The following is a 19646-nucleotide window of genomic DNA, read 5'->3' as shown; positions in this document are numbered from 1 at the left end:
CCACAATCTGACCCCCCCAAACCACTTGTACCTTCGGATAGCTGCTTTTAATCCAAGATCTGTCCTGGGGTCCGTGTGGCAGGTGATGCAGTTATTGTCCTAAAAAACAACTTCCAACCTTATCTGACAGGATAGGATTACAACATGTCCCAAATGCCACACTCCATTAACAAACCTTTGGCATGGGATCTGGACTTCCCAGTTCACGGTGGTATACTGAAATCAATTTCCTCATTTCCATAATCATAATTTCCTATATTGGCTGCCATTATAAGCTACATTAAAGCGACTCTGTACTCACAATCTGTCCTCCCCAAACCACTTGTACCTTTGGATAGCTGCTTTTACTCCAAGAACTGTCCTGGGGTCCGTTTGACAGGTGATGCAGTTGTTGTCCTAAAAAACAACTTTTAAACTTGCAGCCCTGTGTCAAACGGCCTTGGCCTAGAGAGACTATGCATTAGGCTGGCACAACCTCTCTGTTCCTCCTCCCCACCCTCCTCATTATTAGTAATGCCCCAGGCAGATATTCTCCTATTCATCACCTGTGTAAGCACGGCACATGGGCTGGATCATTAAGGCACCTGTGAGTGTTCACTGCAGAGGAATAGGAAATATCCTGCCAGTGGCATTCCTAATGATGAAGAGGTTGGGTAGGAGTGACGGAGAGGTGGTGCAAAGTTAGGGGCCGGATACTCTAGGCCACATCTGTTTGGCCCAGGGCTGCAAGTTTAAAAGTTGTTTTTAGGACAATAACTGCATCACCAATTACGGTCATCACTGTCCTTTTCTCCCGGGCGCCATCTTGTGACGACGACGACGTCACATGCGCACCAGCAGCCTTTTCATTGGCTGGAGCGCATCACATGGCTTGCAGCTTGCTCAGCCCTGATTGGCGCAAGCGCACTGACAGCCTTTTCTCTCCCATGGACCCGGAAGTGAGAGAAATCGCTGGACGGCGGCGAGAGGTGACAGAGGCGCGGACGGCGGGCGAATCGAGTGGCGATCGTCACCAAAGGGATGGTGAGTATGGTGTCTGTGGTTTTTTTTGGGTCCCGTGGGAGTTGTCCTTTAATGAAACTTTATAATGGCAATCAATATAGGAAATTATGTTATTCCAGTATACCACAGCGAATTGGGAAGTCTAGACCCCATGCCAAAGGTTTGTTATTGGAGTGTGGCATTTGTGACATGCCGTAATCCTGTCAGGAAAGGTTGGAAGAGGTGGTATGTTTAAGTCATACAGCACTGGGTGAGAAAGCGTAAATGACCAATTGTTTAATAAAGGTGATCTGCACAGCATTGCTGCTACATGTGACGCCAGTAGATAGAGGAGAGAAAAGCAGCTCCTGTGGAATAACCTTTTCAAAAGGTCACAGAGCACACTCAGTAATGTTTTACATTCATCGCAAGGGGACAGCCTCTGTCTATTGTTGTCTGTATCCATGAGTCTTGCTGTAAAGCATGTCACTAAATGCTGTTAATAACAGCCCAGGCAATATGGCAACCCCCATAGAAATGTAGAAAAAAAATAATTAAAAAAGTTACAGTCAGAAAATAGAAACAGATTAGGATAAAAGTAATAATTTTTAGTATCTGACTCTAATCAGTAAAATAAAATCTAGGTGACACATTCCCTTTAAGACCTGACAATATGATATGGTTTCCTGACCCCCTCACCTCTCCGGTCAACAGGTAGATGATCTCTAGGGCGAGGTTCAATATTCTTTCAGCCGTCTGTATTCTGTCTTTGTCCATCCTGTCCATCCTTAGTAGGTCATTTAGAAAGGGAATTAATTTCTTAATTAAGAGACTATAGGTAGGAAAGAGGAAAAATATCCTATAAGAACCGAAAGAGAGAGAGATGGAGAAGAGAGAGATAAGGGAAGAAAGAAAGGAAAGAGAAGGAGAAAATAAGGCCGCATGCAGGGAAAGCTATAAGATGAAAGAAAAGGTAGACCGATAAAAAAAGGAAGGGGAGAGAGACAGAAGTAGAAAGAGAAAGAACAGATGAGGGGAAGAAAGACTAGGAGAGTGAGGGAAAATAAGAGAAAGGTTAGAGATAGAAGAGAGAAAAGGTAGACAGATGGAAAAGCAAGCAGGGAGACAGAAGAAGAAAGAGAAAGAAGAACAGATGAGGATGGGTGAGAAATAAAGGAAAGAAACAGGAGAGAAAGAGAAGACTGAAACAGAGAGAGGCAGAAGGAAAGGAAGAATCAAAGAGACATGCGATTAAAGGGATAGTTCACAAAAAAAAAAATTCTTTCATATCAACTGGTTCCAGTGAGTGACAGAGATTTGTAATTTACATTTATTAAAAAATCTCAAGTTTTCCAGTACTTATTGGCTGCTGTATGTCCTGCTGGAACTGGTGTATTCTAGTGCTCTCTGCTGACACCTCTGCCCGTGACAGTCCAGAAGCAAATCCCCATTGAAAACCTCTCCCGCTCTCCAGATAGAAGTAAATTACAAATCCCTGGCACTTTCTGGCACCAACTAATTTAAAATATATTTTTTTGTGAACTACCCCTTTAAATGAATAATGCAAGTTAACTAACCGCGCAGGTAACTGCTGAGGCTGAGATATTATATTATTAGCTCAGCACTTACAGGAAAGTGGACTAATATTGGGAAGGTCCCTGTCATTCCTCCAATAGTTGGGGGGGAAAAAATTCAGCAAGGTAAAAATCTTACAAAAGAAAAAAAATTTGTTTAGCCAATGAGAGTCAAATCTCTAAGCTTCCCTGCTTCCAACATATCAACTTCAAGAACTGCCTGTCACTTTCTGCCTAGTATGTCCCGCTCACCCCTGACAAACGCAATTGTCACCAAACAGTCAATGTTCTTCTTTTTACCTGTCTGTAAATTCAAAGGGGAACTTCGGGTAAGAAAGACTTGTTTTCTATTAAAAGTACATTAAAAGTTAAATATATGTGTCTATATAATGTATTACCGTATCTGTATGGTTCTGCCACACTGGTAGCTGATAGAAATCCAGGAAGTGAAGAATAATGGCCTCTGTGCCAATTCACATTGTCTCCTGCTCCCACCTTAGGAGACAAATCCTCCATGCCTCTGTCTCACATTGTGTGTGTTTGCTGAGATCAGGCTGATGATGCAGACAGGGGGCAGGGCGTGATCTCACAGGAGGCTTTGCTGGATCACCCAATCCTCTGAGTGATTCACCATCTCTGACCAGCCAGAAGCAGGTGTTGCACTGATTTCTCTAATTTTGCAGAACTGTGCAGTGAAATTAGGGCTGTGTTCACACATGGAGTGTCATTGCAGTACTGCAGCATATTCACAAAATGATGCAGTAACACAAGTAAATGATGCTAAACAGCAGAGAGGATCAGAGCCTTATTGTGGGGCTCAGCTTCAAAGATAACAGATGCTTGATCATAATATTTGCGTGGAAAAGAGAAGAAAAAAATTCAAAAAGTTCTTTACTTTATTCCAATATCAGGTATCAGGTAGAGAATACAGTGTGCTGTGTGGTGTTACAGGTAGAGAATACAGCGTGCTGTGTGGTGTTACAGATAGAGAATACAGTGTGCTGTGTGGTGTTACAGGTAGAGAGTACAGCGTGCTGTGTGGTGTTACAGGTAGAGAATACATAGAGAATACAGCGTGCTGTGTGGTGTTACAGGTAGAGAATACAGCATGCTGTGTGGTGTTACAGGTAGAGAATATAGCGTGCTGTGTGGTGTTACAGGTAGAGAATACAGTGTGCTGTGTGGTGTAACAGGTAGAGAATACAGCGTGCTGTGTGGTGTTACAGATAGAGAATACAGCGTGCTGTGTGGTGTTACAGGCAGAGAATACAGCGTGCTGTGTGGTGTTACAGGTAGAGAATACAGTGTGCTGTGTGGTGTTACAGATAGAGAATACAGTGTGCTGTGTGGTGTTACAGGTAGAGGATACAGCGTGCTGTGTGGTGTTACAGGTAGAGAATACAGCGTGCTGTGTGGTGTTACAGGTAGAGAGTACAGCACTGTGTGGTGTTACAGGTAGAGAATACAGCGTGCTGTGTAGTGTTACAGGTAGGGAATACAGCGTGCTGTGTGGTGTTACAGGTAGGGAATACAGCGTGCTGTGTTACAGGCAGGGAATACAGCGTGCTGTGTGGTTACAGGTAGAGAGTACAGCATGCTGTGTGGATCACAATGAAATTATAAATTACTGTAAATAATTTAGTAACACAATGAAACTGCAATGTGTGAACACAGCCTAGATGTTCTGCAACAGCTTTGGGTGGGGAACAGGCAGGGTGGAGGACTGTGATGAACAGCTGAGGGAAAGCATTGCATTTTGGAACCTGTAGTACTGTGTACAACTGATAAACCAGGAAGTACAGCCACACAATACAGAACAAAACCCCCCAAAACAAATGGATTTTTGGTAGTTTCAAAACTGGAATAGATAGGTAAGTAATGCTTTATGCTTCTCTAGAAGTTTATATTTTTTTTAACCTCTACCTGGAGTTCCCCTTTAAGTCGTACCTCTTAAGAAGTACGCTGGACCTGATAAGCATGCAATCCATTTGTCACTGAAATCCATGGAGATGTCCATGCCGGGTTGGTACTTCCTGCGACCCATGTTCTGATCCAAATAGGCTAATGCAAATTACCCAGCGTGGTTGCTCTATGGAACTGGATTGGGAAATGGGTTGCATGCCGACCTGGTCCTGGCACTTGGTGACAGAGTGATTATGAATAGTCATACATACAGTCTAGATGTATACGGTATATACACCTAGAAACCATACAGATATATAATATACAGCCACATACTACATATACACAACAGAACAATTACAATGTTATTGTAACAATGCAGCCGATTTATTCTGAGTACTAACACACAGATTCCAGTGAGCTAAAGGACCTTTGACGATGATATGATCATGTGATCAGTTACATGTGTGGGAGGAGCTAGATTCCATGCAGGCTGTGTTGCTGGAGAAGGTATAGGACCTTTGATGATGTGACCATGTGATCAGTCAAGTTGCAGTGATCTGCTACACTCACAGCTCTTCACACACAACCTTAGGCTATATTCACACTACTTAAAGGGGTTGTCCAGCCAAAATCTTTTTCTTTCAAATCAACTGGTGTCAGAAAGTTATATAGAATTGTAATTTACTTCTAATTAAAAAAAAAAAACTCCAGTCTTCTTATTAGCTGCCGTATGTCATGCAGGAAATGTTTTGTTTTATTTTCAGTCTGACACAGTGCTCTCTGCTGACATCTCTGGCCGAGACAGGAACTGTCAACAGCAGGAGAGGTTTTCTATGGGGATTCATAGAAAAGCGAGACAGAGTTCCTGTCTCGGCCAGAGATGTCAGCAGAGAGCACTGTGTCAGACTGAAAATAAAACATTTCCTGCATGACAAATAGAAGCTAATAAATATGGGGAGACTTGAGATTTTTTAATAGAAGTAAATTACAAATCTATATAACTTTGTGATATCAGTTGATTTGAAAAAAAAAAAAAAAAAAGATTTTAGCTGGATAACCCCTTTAAGTTCCATAGTAATCAAGGCCGTTGTTGCCGATTTGCCCTCTGTGGAATCACGTCCGGAGTGTATACACATACATATGTATACAGTATACACTCCGGCCATGTCAGTTTTGTGCAGCCGCAATTCATTGAATAGCGGCCGCAGAGAACTTGTCAGTGTACACAAAGGATCATGCGGCTCTGGGCACACACTCCATTGTGTGTAGTGGGGAATTTGGATGTGGGTGCACACTGATCATCCCACATCAAAATTCAGTAACAGGAAAGATCATCCAGCAGTACCAGCTGGAATGATCTTCTCTGACACTGGCCGTTCCGTGACCCGGCCGGGTCACGGAACAGCTGGTGTCTTACTACTTGCGAACATGGCCTTACAGTGCATGCTTTTTACCTGGGCTACACTGACACTATTTGTAGTACTACTTAGAGTTCTCATCCAGTCATTTTTAATGTTTCTTTTTCATTTTTACTTCTTTACCTTCTGAGATACAAAACATTTTTAGTTGTTCAGTTGTTCTTTTTATTGCCATCCTTCTTCTTACAATATAATGTATTTAAGAAAACTGAAAAATAATTATTGGTGAGAGAAACTGAAAAAAACAAAACAAAAAACATTACTATACCGTAAAAAGTGACATATAAACTTTATAGCACTGGTCAGTACTACTACAGCAATAATAAGAAAGGCAGTGCCATGGTCATCAAGGCAGAGAATGTGCTCCCTGGGGGCTGTGGACCCTTCAATCAGCTGATCATTCATGGTATCCAATATTAAAGTGATACTGTCATCCCCCTCACTGTCGCTTTACAGTGTCTCCTAGGAAGGTCTTCATTGCAGTTGAGCACAATCTTCCTGCAGGGTAGAGTACCCAACTGCCATTAAGCTCCGCCTAGGTGACACTGACCACCAATAAAATCAAGCGATTTTAGAGCAGAAAGAAGACAGGTATATATGTGGATGGTGCGGAGAACCACACATAAAACACATACAACCACACCCCTGCTAAGGGGTGTACTGAGTTAAAGGGATATCAAGGATTATAACAACATAGCTGCTTTCTTCCAGAAACAGCGCCACACTTGTCCTCAGTATGTATGCATGCAGTATTGCAGCTCAGTTTCATTGGAGTGAATGGAGCTGAGTGCTAATAGCACACACAATCTGGACAGATGTGAGAGGTGAGATCTGTTTTTTGAAGAAAGCAACTCTGTTTTTACAATCCTGGATGACCTCTTTAACTGGAAGAATACCCCTTTAAGAGGTTAATATCAGACTGGGGGAGGTGTGAGCAATTGTGGCCCCATTTTTGGGATCAATGGGGTCAGATCCCAACTTATCAGCCTGGTATCCCCATCTGTAAAATAGGGCATAACTTCTTCAGATGGACATACCTCTTTAAGGGTAAGATACCTTGCTTAAAGGGAACCAATCAGCCCAATCGGGTTGATATGATTCCCTGGAACTCTGTGTAAAGGTCCTGCAGCAGCCAAGGCACGTACCGACCGCGGCTGCTCCACAAGCTTTATACCGGAGAAAAACGAGTTTAATAACCTGGGCTCGTGACAGGCAGAGGCGGGGAGGTATTCATCTGGGCGGCTCCCTGTCCGTCACTAGTCACGATCTCTGCCAGTCAGCTTGCTCGGCAGGATGACTGACAGGCAGAGAGGCCAGTAACGGATTCTCTGCCTGTCAATCATTCCCTCCAAACGCGCTGACAGGCAGAGATCATGACTAGTGAAGGGCAGGGAGCCTCCCTATTACCCTTACCCAACCTATTTTTGGGTTGGTGGGATGGCGCACACGTATACCCCTTGCCAACTTTCCAAAACAATGTCATCAAGTGGATGCGATACATAAATGACATTGTCATGCTGTGGTCAGGGTCCAGAGAGGAATGTGAAAGTTTCCTACAACAGTTTAATACGAATGATTGGAATATTGTTCTTACTTGGAACGTTTTACAGGGCTCTGCAGAATTCTTGCATTTGAAATTGAGAATAGAGGACGACCATATACAGACCTCATTGTACTGAAAGAAGACAGCTAGCAATAGCTTATTACAATATGGAAGCTTCCACCCCAAACACCGATGGGATGGTATACTGGTGGGACAATTCCTACGAATTAGGAAGAATTGCAGCTCCGACAGTGATTTTAGAGATGAAGTCAAAAACATAACGGAACATTTTTGGAAATGAGGCTATCCGAAGAGGATTATTTCCAGTGCATTATAGAATCCAACTTCTCAGACCGGGAGTACGCCCAACAGAGAACAAGGTGAGGTTGGTTACAACATACAATAACTAGTGGCGAGATATTCATAAGATTGTGGACAAATCCTGGAACATCCTACTCATGGAGCCTCGATTAAGGGTGCCTTCACACGTACCAGATCCACAGTGGCTTTCATCCATCCCGGTCAGCCAATCAGTGCACGGCAGCACTGATTGGCTGAGCAGGACCGGAGCCGGGAGCCTCACATGCAGCCGCGGTGCCGAGCAGGTAATGTATGCTCATATATATATATATATATATATATATATATACACACACATACATATATGATAAACTAAATAGCTCTGCCCGGTTCCCCCCCCCCCCCCCCCAAGCAAACTCAATGAGGAGTGGGCAAAGCCCCCATAATGTGTTATTGCTTTTATCGGTTAACAGTTTCCATATACTGTGCCAATGTGGGGTATGGCTGGGGGTCTGTAGAGGAAATAGCTGTGAGTGAATTTAGGGTTGTAATGGTTTGTCTGTAGCTCTTTACCTTCATTTGGCCTGCACAGGGACGGCTTGTTTCTTACCTTCATCATTAGCACCATTTTCATGATATTAGCGGTTTATTCTCTATGCTAATGAGGCGTTTTGATGCACTTGAGACAGAACTACCGCCCTCAGTGCACTGATCTGCCCCTTCTAATGAGTATCAGCAGAGCAGGTCAATGCACTGGGGGCGAAAGTCCCACCCCCAGTGCACCAAAACACTTCACTAGCATATGGGATGACTTGCTAATATCACAAAAAAAAATTGTGATGAGAAATAAAAAGAGAATTCTGATAATATTTTTTTAATCCACTATATCTGAAATAAAACAGATTCTACAGTCTGCAAATTTATATGACTTTGCTTCTTATGCTGAGCAAGAGCTGATCTATGGTTATAACATTTCCCACAATCTGAACATGAAAATGGCTTGTCCCTTGTATGGATTACTTGATGCTGAACTAGACTGGACTTTTGGATAAAACATTTCCCACATTCTAAACATGAAAAGGGTTTTTCACCTGTGTGAATTTTCTGATGTTTAACAAGATCAGACTTATGGCTAAACAGTTTACCACATTCTGAACATAAAAATGGTTTCTCTCCTGTATGGGTTACACAATGTTTAACAATATCCGACTTCTGGTTAAAACTTTTTCCACAGTCTGGACATGAATATGGCTTCTCTCTGGTATGAATTCTTTGATGATCAATAACACTTGATTTCCTTGTGAAGCATTTCCCACACTCAGAACATGCAAATGGTTTCTCCCCTGTGTGACTTTTCTGATGTGAAACAAGTACTGATTTCTTTAGAAAACATTTCCCACATTCTGAACATAAAAACAGCTTCTCCCCTGTATGGGTTACCTGATGTTTAACAAGACTTGACTTCTGGATAAAACACTTTCCACATTCTGAACAAGAAAATGGCTTTTCTCCTGTATGAATTCTCTGGTGTTCAATAAGGCGAGATTTCCTTGTAAAACGTTTCCCACATTCAGAACATAAATATGGCTTTTCCCCTGTATGAATTTTCTGATGTGCAATAAGGGCTGATATATGGGTAAAACATTTCCCACAATCAGAACATAAATATGGCTTCTCCCCTGTGTGTGTTCTTTGATGTACAACAAGATCTGATTTCTGTAAGAAACCCCTTTTACATTCTGAACATGAAAATGTCTCTTCCTTTCTGTGTCGTCTTTGATGTACAATGAGATCTGATTTCTGTCTAAAGCATTTCCCACATTCTGAACATGAGAATGGCTTTTCCCCTGTGTGTATTCTCTGATGCATAACAAGGACCGATTTCTGCATAAAACATTTTCCACATTCAGAACATAAATAAGGCTTCTCTCCTGTGTGAGTTCTTTGATGTATGATAAGATCTGATTTCTGCTGAAACCTTTTCTCACATTCTGAACATGAAAACAGTTCCTTCCCTGTGTGTCTTCTGTGGTGTTTAAAAAGATCTGACTTTTGGCGAAAACTTTTCTCACATTCTGAACATGAAAATGGCCTTTCATCTTTGTGAATTCTTTCATGAATAGAAAGATTAGATTTCTTTTTAAAAAATTTTCCACATTCGGCACATGGAAACAATTTACACCCTGTTTCTGTACTTTGTTTGAAGGTCTGTGAGTCACCAGAAGAAAGTTCCATGTGTTCTGGAAAATCAGTAGATCTATTTCGGTTGTGAGAGTCTGAGCCTATAGTAGGAAGTGCTGGGGAATGTTCTGGGATATTGCTATAGTTGATATCATATTCTGGATATAAAAGGAGGTTTCCAACAATGTTTTTGGTGAATTCATCTGTTAAAAATAGAAAGAAATTTTATTTTATCTTCTTCAAAATACAAAGTAGGTATTTTTAAACTTTCTATATAAAGATTGTGATGAAAGGACTAAAACATCAAAATATATAATAAAAAAAATAGATTATTTGATTATTTTATCTGGAGCCTCAGGGCAGTTGTCTGGAAATTTGTAGTTAATTTCATATGCAAATTAGGGATTTGGTGCACTGGGGGCGGAACTACCACCCAATCTGCCCTGCCCACCTGCATATCTTAATAAATATTTGGGGTAGCGCTCTGGTAGTGACGACAGTCTGGTGCTCATCACTGCAGAGTGATAAATGAATATGTGTTAGGAGAAGTGGGTCCTGCCCCAAGTGCACCAACACCCCTTATTTGAATGTGAAATAAACTACAAATATCTGGGAAATTGTGCTTGAGATCAAGGTAAGAAAATGACCTCCATTCCCAGCGCCCCGTGCACTATAGGGACAGAACAGCAGGTTAGTTGCTTTTAACCTGCTGTAAGTTTTCCTTTAAACACAGCAGAAAAGCCTCACTTACTAACAATAACCAGAGCTTTATACATGTTTTCCAGGCGCTCCTCAGGCTGTCTCCCCCCCTTCACAGAGTCACCAGCCCACAGGATTCAAATGCCAATCAGTTTTGCTTTGTATGAAGCTTTATCATTTATTTGCTGTCCCACCCACACAGCACGCTGTATTCTCTACCTGTAACACCACACAGCACACTGTAACCTCTACCTGTAACACCACACAGCACACTGTATTCTCTACCTGTAACACCACACAGCACGCTGTATTCTCTACCTGTAACACCACACAGCACGCTGTATTCTCTACCTGTAACACCACACAGCACGCTGTATTCTCTACCTGTAACACCACACAGCACGCTGTATTCTCTACCTGTAACACCACACAGCACGCTGTATTCTCTACCTGTAACACCACACAGCACGCTGTATTCTCTACCTGTAACACCACACAGCACGCTGTATTCTCTACCTGTAACACCACACAGCACGCTGTATTCTCTACCTGTAACACCACACAGCACGCTGTATTCTCTACCTGTAACACCAAACAGCACGCTGTATTCTCTACCTGTAACACCACACAGCACGCTGTATTCTCTACCTGTAACACCACACTTTTAGATTTTTTTTTCTTTTCATTTCCACGCACATATTATGACCAAGCATTTTTTTATCTTTGAAGTTGAGCCCCACAATAAGGCTCTGATCCTCTCTGCCGTTTAGCACCATTTACTTGTGTTACTGCATCATTTTTGTGAATACGCTTCAGTACTTCAGTGACACTCCAACATGTGTGAACACGGCCCTAATTTCACTGCACACTTCTGCACAATCAGTGAAATCAGTGCAGCAGCTGCTTCTGGCTGGTTAGAGATGGTGGATCACTCGGGATTAGGGGATCCAGCCAAGCCTCCTGTGACATCACACCCTGCCCCCTGTCTGCACCATTAGCATGCGCTCAGCAAACACACACAATGTGAGACAGAAGCATGGAAGATTTGTCTCCTAAGATGGGAGAGCAGTGGGAGCAGGAGATGATGTGGATTGGCACAGAGGGTAGTTTTTTTCCACTTCCTGGATTTCTATCAGCTACTAGTGTGGCAGAACCGTACAGATACGGTAATACATTATATAGACAAATCTATATAACTTTTAATGTACTTTTAATAGAAAACAAGTTTTTCTTTTCCGGAGTTCCCCTTTAACCTTGTAAATTTTGTCTTGGTCAGCAAGATGGAATGTTTTGTGGCAGTTGACAGGTATCTGGCTCCTCCTCTATGGCTGACACTTGAGCTTCTGCATATATTTATCCACACTTCTTATAAAACCCTTTCCCCATATTGTGCACAAAGTCTCTGATGAATATTAGCACTAGACACACCCTTAGTCTACCAAAAATGTATTATTTTATGCAAAATTGGGGGCAGCCATTTTTTTTCTTGCATTATGGTAATGTGGATATTTTTTTTTTACTCACCCTTGTATATCAATCCTTCAATCTTTTCACTACCCATCACAAATTTATTGGTATCTAATGATTATCACTCACCTGTGCTGACATCTGTACAAATGTCCTCCTCCTTACAGAGTTGTGGTTCGCTCATATAGGTCTCTTCTCCTATTATAACTTCAACTTTCATGTCACTCAGATTTGTATCCTAATTTCCCAAACATGGAACAAATTATATACAGTTAAGAGGACGGTTGGAATCGCTTAACCCATTCTTTACATCTTGGCATATGTGCAAGTCAAGGCGACAAAGAAGATGGGTGTTGGTGGCAGAAATTTGAACCCAATGGATAACGTGGCCAAAAGTAAAGAAGGTATATATTTAGTTGGACAGGAAGGGGTGTTGTGTTCTATCCGCAAGGTACCAAGAGGTTAAGATGGAAAGTAGTCTAGTGACAAGTGCTGTTTTGGCGCTCCTTTTAAATCTAACAGGAGGCAGGGTGGACTAGGAGAGATGCCACAGTGCAATAAATAAAAAAATTAAAAAGTACCAGTACCAATAAAAACTGCAAACCCTGTCCATATGTAAAAGTTAATAGTGTCAGAATATACTATTGAAAATATAACTGGTCCTTGCAAATACATTTAGCAAACTTGTCTCCTTCTCCTGATATGCTTTCCCCCCCATTGTTGAAAGCTCATTGTCTTGGTTACTAACCACCACTCTGCTCTAAAAGCAGTGGTTTAGCAGGTGTATGTATAGTTATACTATAGGGATTTATCATCTGTGTCTTCCCTCACACCAGTTCTATGTGTGTGTGTGTATTGAAGCTGCACCGCAGTTATCAAGAAGTCACATCCGACATAGTTAATGCCACTTTTGACAACTATTCATGAGTGAAAATACGTAGTCAGGGCTGGAATGGATTTTGCGATGAAATATGGAACTTTTCTAAAATAGGACTTAAGCAGCAGGAAACCCCAAACAATGTAGAAAACTTTTCTACTGTGTGTGTCATGGATGTATGCATGACTTCAGGTGAAGACCAATGATAAATTCCACCCATAGTGTATATATAAATATGTATACTATGGCTATAAATACACCTGGTAGACCACTGCTTTTAGAGCAGAGTGGTGGTCGCTAACCTAGACAATGAGCTATCAACAATGGGAGAAAAAGAACAGGCAAATCAGGAGGAGGAGATAAGTTTACTAAATAAATGTATTTGTGAAAAATAATTATATTAATTGAGATGAGAATAACCCTTTAAAGAGATGCTGTTACTGGGGGGTGACAGTATCACTTTAAAGCAAATGAAACAACAGTACATTCACTTTAAGTTTTTCACATGGATAGGATGGCGCCAGTGCGGAGCCGCATCACAGAGGGCCGGGGGGTTCCTCCCACTGAGGGCAGGCCAGCCCACCTCCAGTGCTTCAGCCCGGCTGCTGCCAGTGAATAGAACAGCACTGTAGGCGAGAGCCGGGCCACGGTTCAAAAAAAGGACTGTGCCACCGGCGTCCCCGCCCGAGCGCTGTTCTATCCATGTGAAACGCTTAAAGCAAATGTACTGCTGGAGCATTCACTTTAAACAATACAAATTCAGCATTTGGCAATTTCACCTACCTACCTGATCTATCAGATTTTCCTCATAATAATCCTCATCCTCACAATAGAGAGGACTGGAACGTCTTTCTGGCGTTGCTTCCTTACTGTATACACCTGCAGGATACACAGTGAGAGAACACAATGGTTTAAATGTATTATTCAATTATTGCCCAATTTTGGCAGGAACTGTATTGGTTATTAAGTCACATATTAAACTATGTATAATTTAACTCTACATTCTGCACAGCCATCAAATAAAATCTGTACACGTCTGTAAATCAGCACAAACAAACGACACAACACAACTCTTGTAATGAGTATACAGAGACATATCACATGGTATACTCTATATATATAAAGATGGGGAGGGGGTTGCTTTATATACCATACCCCATGTGGTTAACAGAGTGGTTACATGTATCCTCTGGATCATTGTGATTACAGCATCAACAAATTTATATAGTTTCTATTAACTATGGTCTCTATTATCGTTTCTGAAATAACAGAGGTCTCCTCTTACCTGGTGATAGGAGTGTCAGGTGATTCTCAGTCATAATGTTTTCATACTGATCTTTGTGTCCTTCCAAATACTCCCACTCCTCCATGGAGAAATAGATAGTCATGTCCTGACACCTTACAGGAACCTGAAATACACAAAGATATAAACTTTGATTCCTAAAGAGGTTGTCCAGGAAAATTGATAGTTAAGCAAGTTGGCGGGCTGTGGGGGACATGTCAGTAATGTATACTTACCTGCCCCTTTCCCGAGCCGCTGCTGGATCTTGGCCCGCACGCTCTGCACTCCAACTGGAAATGGCCACTCATCGTAGACTCTATGCCCCGGCAACATGCTTAAAGGGGTTCTACAGTTAAAATTTACTACATTCATTATGGAGCCGCTGGAGAGAGACAAGTACAGCACTCAGCTCTTTCCGACCGCTCCATAGAGAATGAATAGAGCCGAGGGTCACGTGCCGACCCGCGGCTATATTCATAACAAAGGAGCTGGAAGCCAATCTTCAGGGGGCATGAAGGTCGGACCCCCCGCAACCTCTTACTGGTTTTACTAAGTTTTAATAGGAGAACCCCTTTAGGTATCAATTTTTCCCAAACAACCCCTTTAAGATCTACAAGCTGTCCATAGTTAGAGAAGCAACCAATACAGGTGTCCCATAATGCAATATACCGTAAGTGTCCTATTGCTGGGGCACCAGAACCCTTTATAATCATGAGAACAGGATGCAGTGTTGCTCTTTGAAATGGAGCCAGTAGTAGCCAGTCAATCTGTTTCATAAACTTTAAATTGAGTAGCAACCAGCATGTTCAACCACCCTTCCATTCACAAATCTATATACCTTTCTGGCACCAGTTGATTTAACCATTTTTTATCCAGACTACCTCTTCACTTCCTTCACAGACAAGGCTGTGGTCATTGCTCTCATTGGTAATACTGTATAAAGTCCCAGCATTCCCATTAGTTCTCACCTCTCCAGTCAGCAGCTCAGTGATCTTGTTGGTGATTTCCACGATCTCCGGATAATTGTGTCCCTCGTGTATTAGTGAGTGAAAAGACGACAACATAATAGGAACCTGGTCCCCGCTATATGCTTCATCCCCATCACGTATCTTCTTCACTACTATGTAATCCTGTATATTGTGAGAGACACTAACATCACTATATACATTCCCTCCATCTCTCCAGTCATGTACTTATTTTTGAGTGATACAAGATATGATATGTCACTGGCAGCCCTCCTCACCTCTCCGGTCAGCAGGTAGATGATGTCTAAGGTGAGGTTTATTATCCTCTCAGCCATCTGTTTTTGTCCCTTCTCCATTCTTCAATCAGGAAAGGGAATGTTTGGGGACCTAGAAGAGAAAGCCTGACGTAAGTCATAAAACACAAGTATGGAATACTGATACATATACATACACGGCTGTTCACCTAGGTTTACGTACACAAATTCATTCAAAAATAAACTGATCAAACAAATCATTTTCTAATTAAATTGGGCCTGTCAGCCAAATATGCTCTCTACACACGGACAGCCTGATACAGCCAAAGGTCCATACAAATATAAAGGAATTAGGCTGGGTTCCTAAAATAGTTTTATTCCACCTTTAGGGGATGGGGGGGGGGGGGGCTTGTAGAACAGTTTTTTTCCCCCTTGCTTGAAGATCTGGCTGTCCCACAGGCTCCATTTTATTCAGGCAAATTCTGCCGTCCACCCAAAAAAGGATTGACATGTCAATTCTTTGGGCGGATGGTGAAATCTGCCTGAATATAGAGTGAAGTCAAGCGATAGCGTGCACGTAATCTGCCAGAGCGTATCCGCGTGGATTCCGTAGTGTGAACGCGCCCTTATGCAGCATGGATGAAATGCACAAAGGCAAAAATAGAGATGAGCGAACCTGGAGCATGCTTGAGTCGATCCGAACCCGAACTTTCGGCATTTGATTAGCGGTGGCTAGTGAATTTGGATAAAGCCCTAAGGCTATGTGGAAAACATGGATATAGTCATTGGCTGTATCCATGTTTTCCAGACAACCTTAGAGCTTTATCCAAGTTCAGCAGCCCCAGCTAATCAAATGCCAAACGTTCGGGTTCGGATGGACTTGAACCTGAACCCGGTTCGCTCATCTCTAGCAAATAACCATCTTTGTTGCTTAAAGAAACCAATCACAAAATAGCTTTCATTTTGAATAATACATTAGTATTCAAAGGTGTGCGGTGATTGGGTACCATGAGCAACACACAGTTTTCTTTGGGGCTAGTTCATACAGTTTTTGACCCACAAATTTCAGCATAAAAAAACGTTCAGTAAAAGTAGCCTACAGAGCTAGAACACACAATAGAAGAAATGGGAGTCACTCGTCCACATACCAGATTTTTTTGGGGGGGGACCTCAGAAATCTGGATCAGTGAAACCATCCATATAACATCAGACTGCATCCATTTTGCAGATCAGCAAAAACACCTAGGAGGAAAATAAATGGCCACTTTGATGAGCCTGCCTAGAAGTTGTCAGACAATGCATCAGTAAAACACATGGCAGATGTCATCTATTAAAAAACCATTGACTTTTATTGGAGCCTCGGCAAAAATTGATCATAGTAAAGGTCCTACAAATGTGTAGATGTCCACAATGAAATCAGTGGGTTCTTTTTCTTTCTATAAACCAACACCCTGATTTACGGACAGAAAAAACTGATGTGTGGATGAGGACTTAGGAGGATGCGACTCTCATGAATTGTCTGCCTGCCTACCAGTCCGGACTGGCTGTAGAATTGTACTGTAGGTTGAGTCTGAAAGCCCCATTGTGTGTTAAAAATATTGTAACCTGAGGCCAGTGTAAGGGCCCTATTCCACCGGACGATTATCGTTCGCATAATCGCTAACAATAAACGATCCAAACGACCGCTATTACGAAAGACCTGTAATCGCTCGCCCATTTACATGGAACGATAATCGTTACTTATGATCGTTCTTGTGGTCGTCTTGTCGTCGCTATTGCGAACAACCGAACGACTTCTTATTCAATGCGAACGATTTGTGAACAAGCAACGATAAAAATAGGTCCAGGTCTTATTAAACGCTCAACGATTTCTCGTTAGTCGTTAACTGCTATTCAAACGAACGATTATCGTTTAGAGTCAAACGATTTAACGATAATCTGAACAATAATCGTCTGGTGGAATAGAAAGTTGTGGGACCACCCTATATACATGTTTTTGTAAAAGTATACGCGTGTATGTGTGTGTGGGTGTGTGCCCTATAGGTAAATACACAATAGATATAATAAACATTATAGCTGTACATTGTATATGACACACTCACCATATATAGGTCTATTATTACATACAATATAACAATTACAAGGACATAACAATAGCAACTACAAGAGACACTTATCCTGACCACTAACTGGAGATGTCAGATCCCTGTAGGCTAAGGACATTTGGCGATGGTATGATCACATGATCAGTCACATGTGTGGGAGGAGAAAGACTTCACTAGGCTGTGCTGAAAGGACCTTTAATGATGTCATGACCATGTGACCAGTCACATGTATGGTCGGCAGGGGGGCTACGGGAGGACTTTAACCCCTTCATGGCACAGCCTATTTTGGCTTTGATGACAAAGGCAGTTTTAATTTTTCCTTCCTTGTCTTCTAAGGGCCATAACTCACACACAGACCTGTATGACGGCTTATTTGATTGTTCTTTTTAATGATACCTTTCATTTAACCATAATTTTGACAAGCAAAAAAAAATATATTGTTTCTTCTTTGAAATTGAAAAAAAAAAGTTATCTTGATTCTGTTGGTCAGTCTGATTACAACGATACCCATGTTTACATAGCTTTTGTATTAGTTTGATTAGAGATTTACTGTAATAACGAAGGGAATCGCTTTGTTAGCAAAGTCTTATCATCAGCCAGCTGCCTTTTAACTCAGTGCCGCTCCTCCCTGGTGCCTTGAAAAGCTGGATCCAGTCCTGGGAAGCTGGGTGAGCTAACAAAGTGTGCCGAGCTATTATGTGACAGAAGGAAATGAAACCATACGTCATGAATAAAAACTTCTGACACATAACATGTCAAAGGTTTTTATTGCTTTGATTAATCAGGAGAATGAGCAGGGAGAGTAATGGTCCTTTTACACGGAATGATAATTCGCCCGATCGCACGATTAACGATTTTGAATGAACAATGTTTTTTTTATAACGATCAGCGTTTAGACGGACTGATACATCGTACGAAAAAATCGTTATGCGATCATTTTGCGATCACACATAGGTGAAATCGTTGAAAGAATGTTTACATGGAACGATGTGCGAATTTTTTGTGAACGACCAACGATAATTTGAGAACATGTTGAAAGATCAAAATGAACGATTTCTCGCTCCTCGTTTGATCGTTCGCTGCGTTTACACGTACGATTAACGTTCGAATTCGTTCTCTCTCGTTACTCTGTGTCTATGTGAACGAGATGACCTCATAGACTGATGTTATTTGGCTCTCAGTCACATGACAGTCAAGAAAGAATGCTCACTCTTCAACCAGCTCATTTTGATGATTGGTCAGGGTCTAGAGACACTCAAACTACAACCAATAAAAACTTACAATATTTCTCTATGACATATTAAAGTTTTTTTTTTATCCTTGTGGTAGCGCTATAAAGTCTTATATTTTTAAAAAAATTCTTTAAAAGTATGTTTAACACAAAAACATTATTTAAACAATAAGGCAGTTTCAGATGATACATTCCCTTTAATAGTCTATTTACCAAGTTGTGCAACATAAAAATAGGAACATGACACATTTGAAAGAAATCAGCTTTTAATTTTTTTTTTGCTATAAACAATATAAATTAACATAGACATAAACAGTTTTTTTTACATCCAAAATATAAATAAATAAGAGGCTTAGAATGTATCCAGAGCGTAAAAAAACAAAAAATTGTAACATATGTAAACGTCACCATGGAAAAAAAAAAACAGGAAGTGAAACAGCTAGTGTAAGGGTCCTATTACACGGGCCAATCACTTTAGTAAACAGCAGATCGGCACTCGTTTACTGGACCTATTAGACAGCCCAATAATCCGGTAGCAAGGGCTGCATGGACATCGTTAGCGATGTCCATACAGCCCTTGCCCAAACACCTGATACCTTTCTTCTCCCCTCAGCCAATCACAGGACGGGACCGCCGCGGCCTGTGATTGGCTGAGTGGCCTGTCAGCCGCTGGTTTAAAGGAGACCTGTCACCCCCGTGCTGGGGTGACAGGCTCCCAACCCCCAGCTAGATCCCCTTATACGTACCTCATCCCGCCGATTCCCGCTGCTGGAGCCGGTCCCGGGACGGAGATATCGCGGTCAGAAGCCGGCGCACACGCTCTAAAGATAGGTCCGACGTCCATAGAGAATGAATGGAGTCGTG

At 41.8% G+C, this 19646-nt stretch overlaps 1 protein-coding gene across 1 annotated transcript in view; it reads right to left on the bottom strand.

Moving 5' to 3' along the window:
* The window catches only part of LOC138799565 (zinc finger protein 585A-like), a 41313-nt gene extending 23623 nt beyond the window's left edge, over positions 1-17690 (bottom strand). Inside the window, exons 1-8 of the mRNA XM_069980929.1 lie at positions 17630-17690; positions 16595-16688; positions 15471-15579; positions 15196-15357; positions 14231-14354; positions 13733-13824; positions 12198-12306; positions 8656-10105 (exon numbers count right to left, since the gene is read on the bottom strand). Of these exons, the coding sequence (XP_069837030.1) occupies positions 8656-10105; positions 12198-12306; positions 13733-13824; positions 14231-14354; positions 15196-15357; positions 15471-15548 (2015 nt within the window). The 5' untranslated portion in view covers positions 15549-15579; positions 16595-16688; positions 17630-17690. The remainder of the gene's footprint in view (positions 1-8655; positions 10106-12197; positions 12307-13732; positions 13825-14230; positions 14355-15195; positions 15358-15470; positions 15580-16594; positions 16689-17629) is intronic.
* Between the last annotated feature and the right edge of the window lie 1956 nt (positions 17691-19646).

Source organism: Dendropsophus ebraccatus, chromosome 8 (genome assembly GCF_027789765.1).
Source record: "Dendropsophus ebraccatus isolate aDenEbr1 chromosome 8, aDenEbr1.pat, whole genome shotgun sequence".
Taxonomy (NCBI): Eukaryota; Metazoa; Chordata; class Amphibia; order Anura; family Hylidae; genus Dendropsophus; species Dendropsophus ebraccatus.
This window is presented reverse-complemented; position numbering and strand designations above follow the sequence as displayed.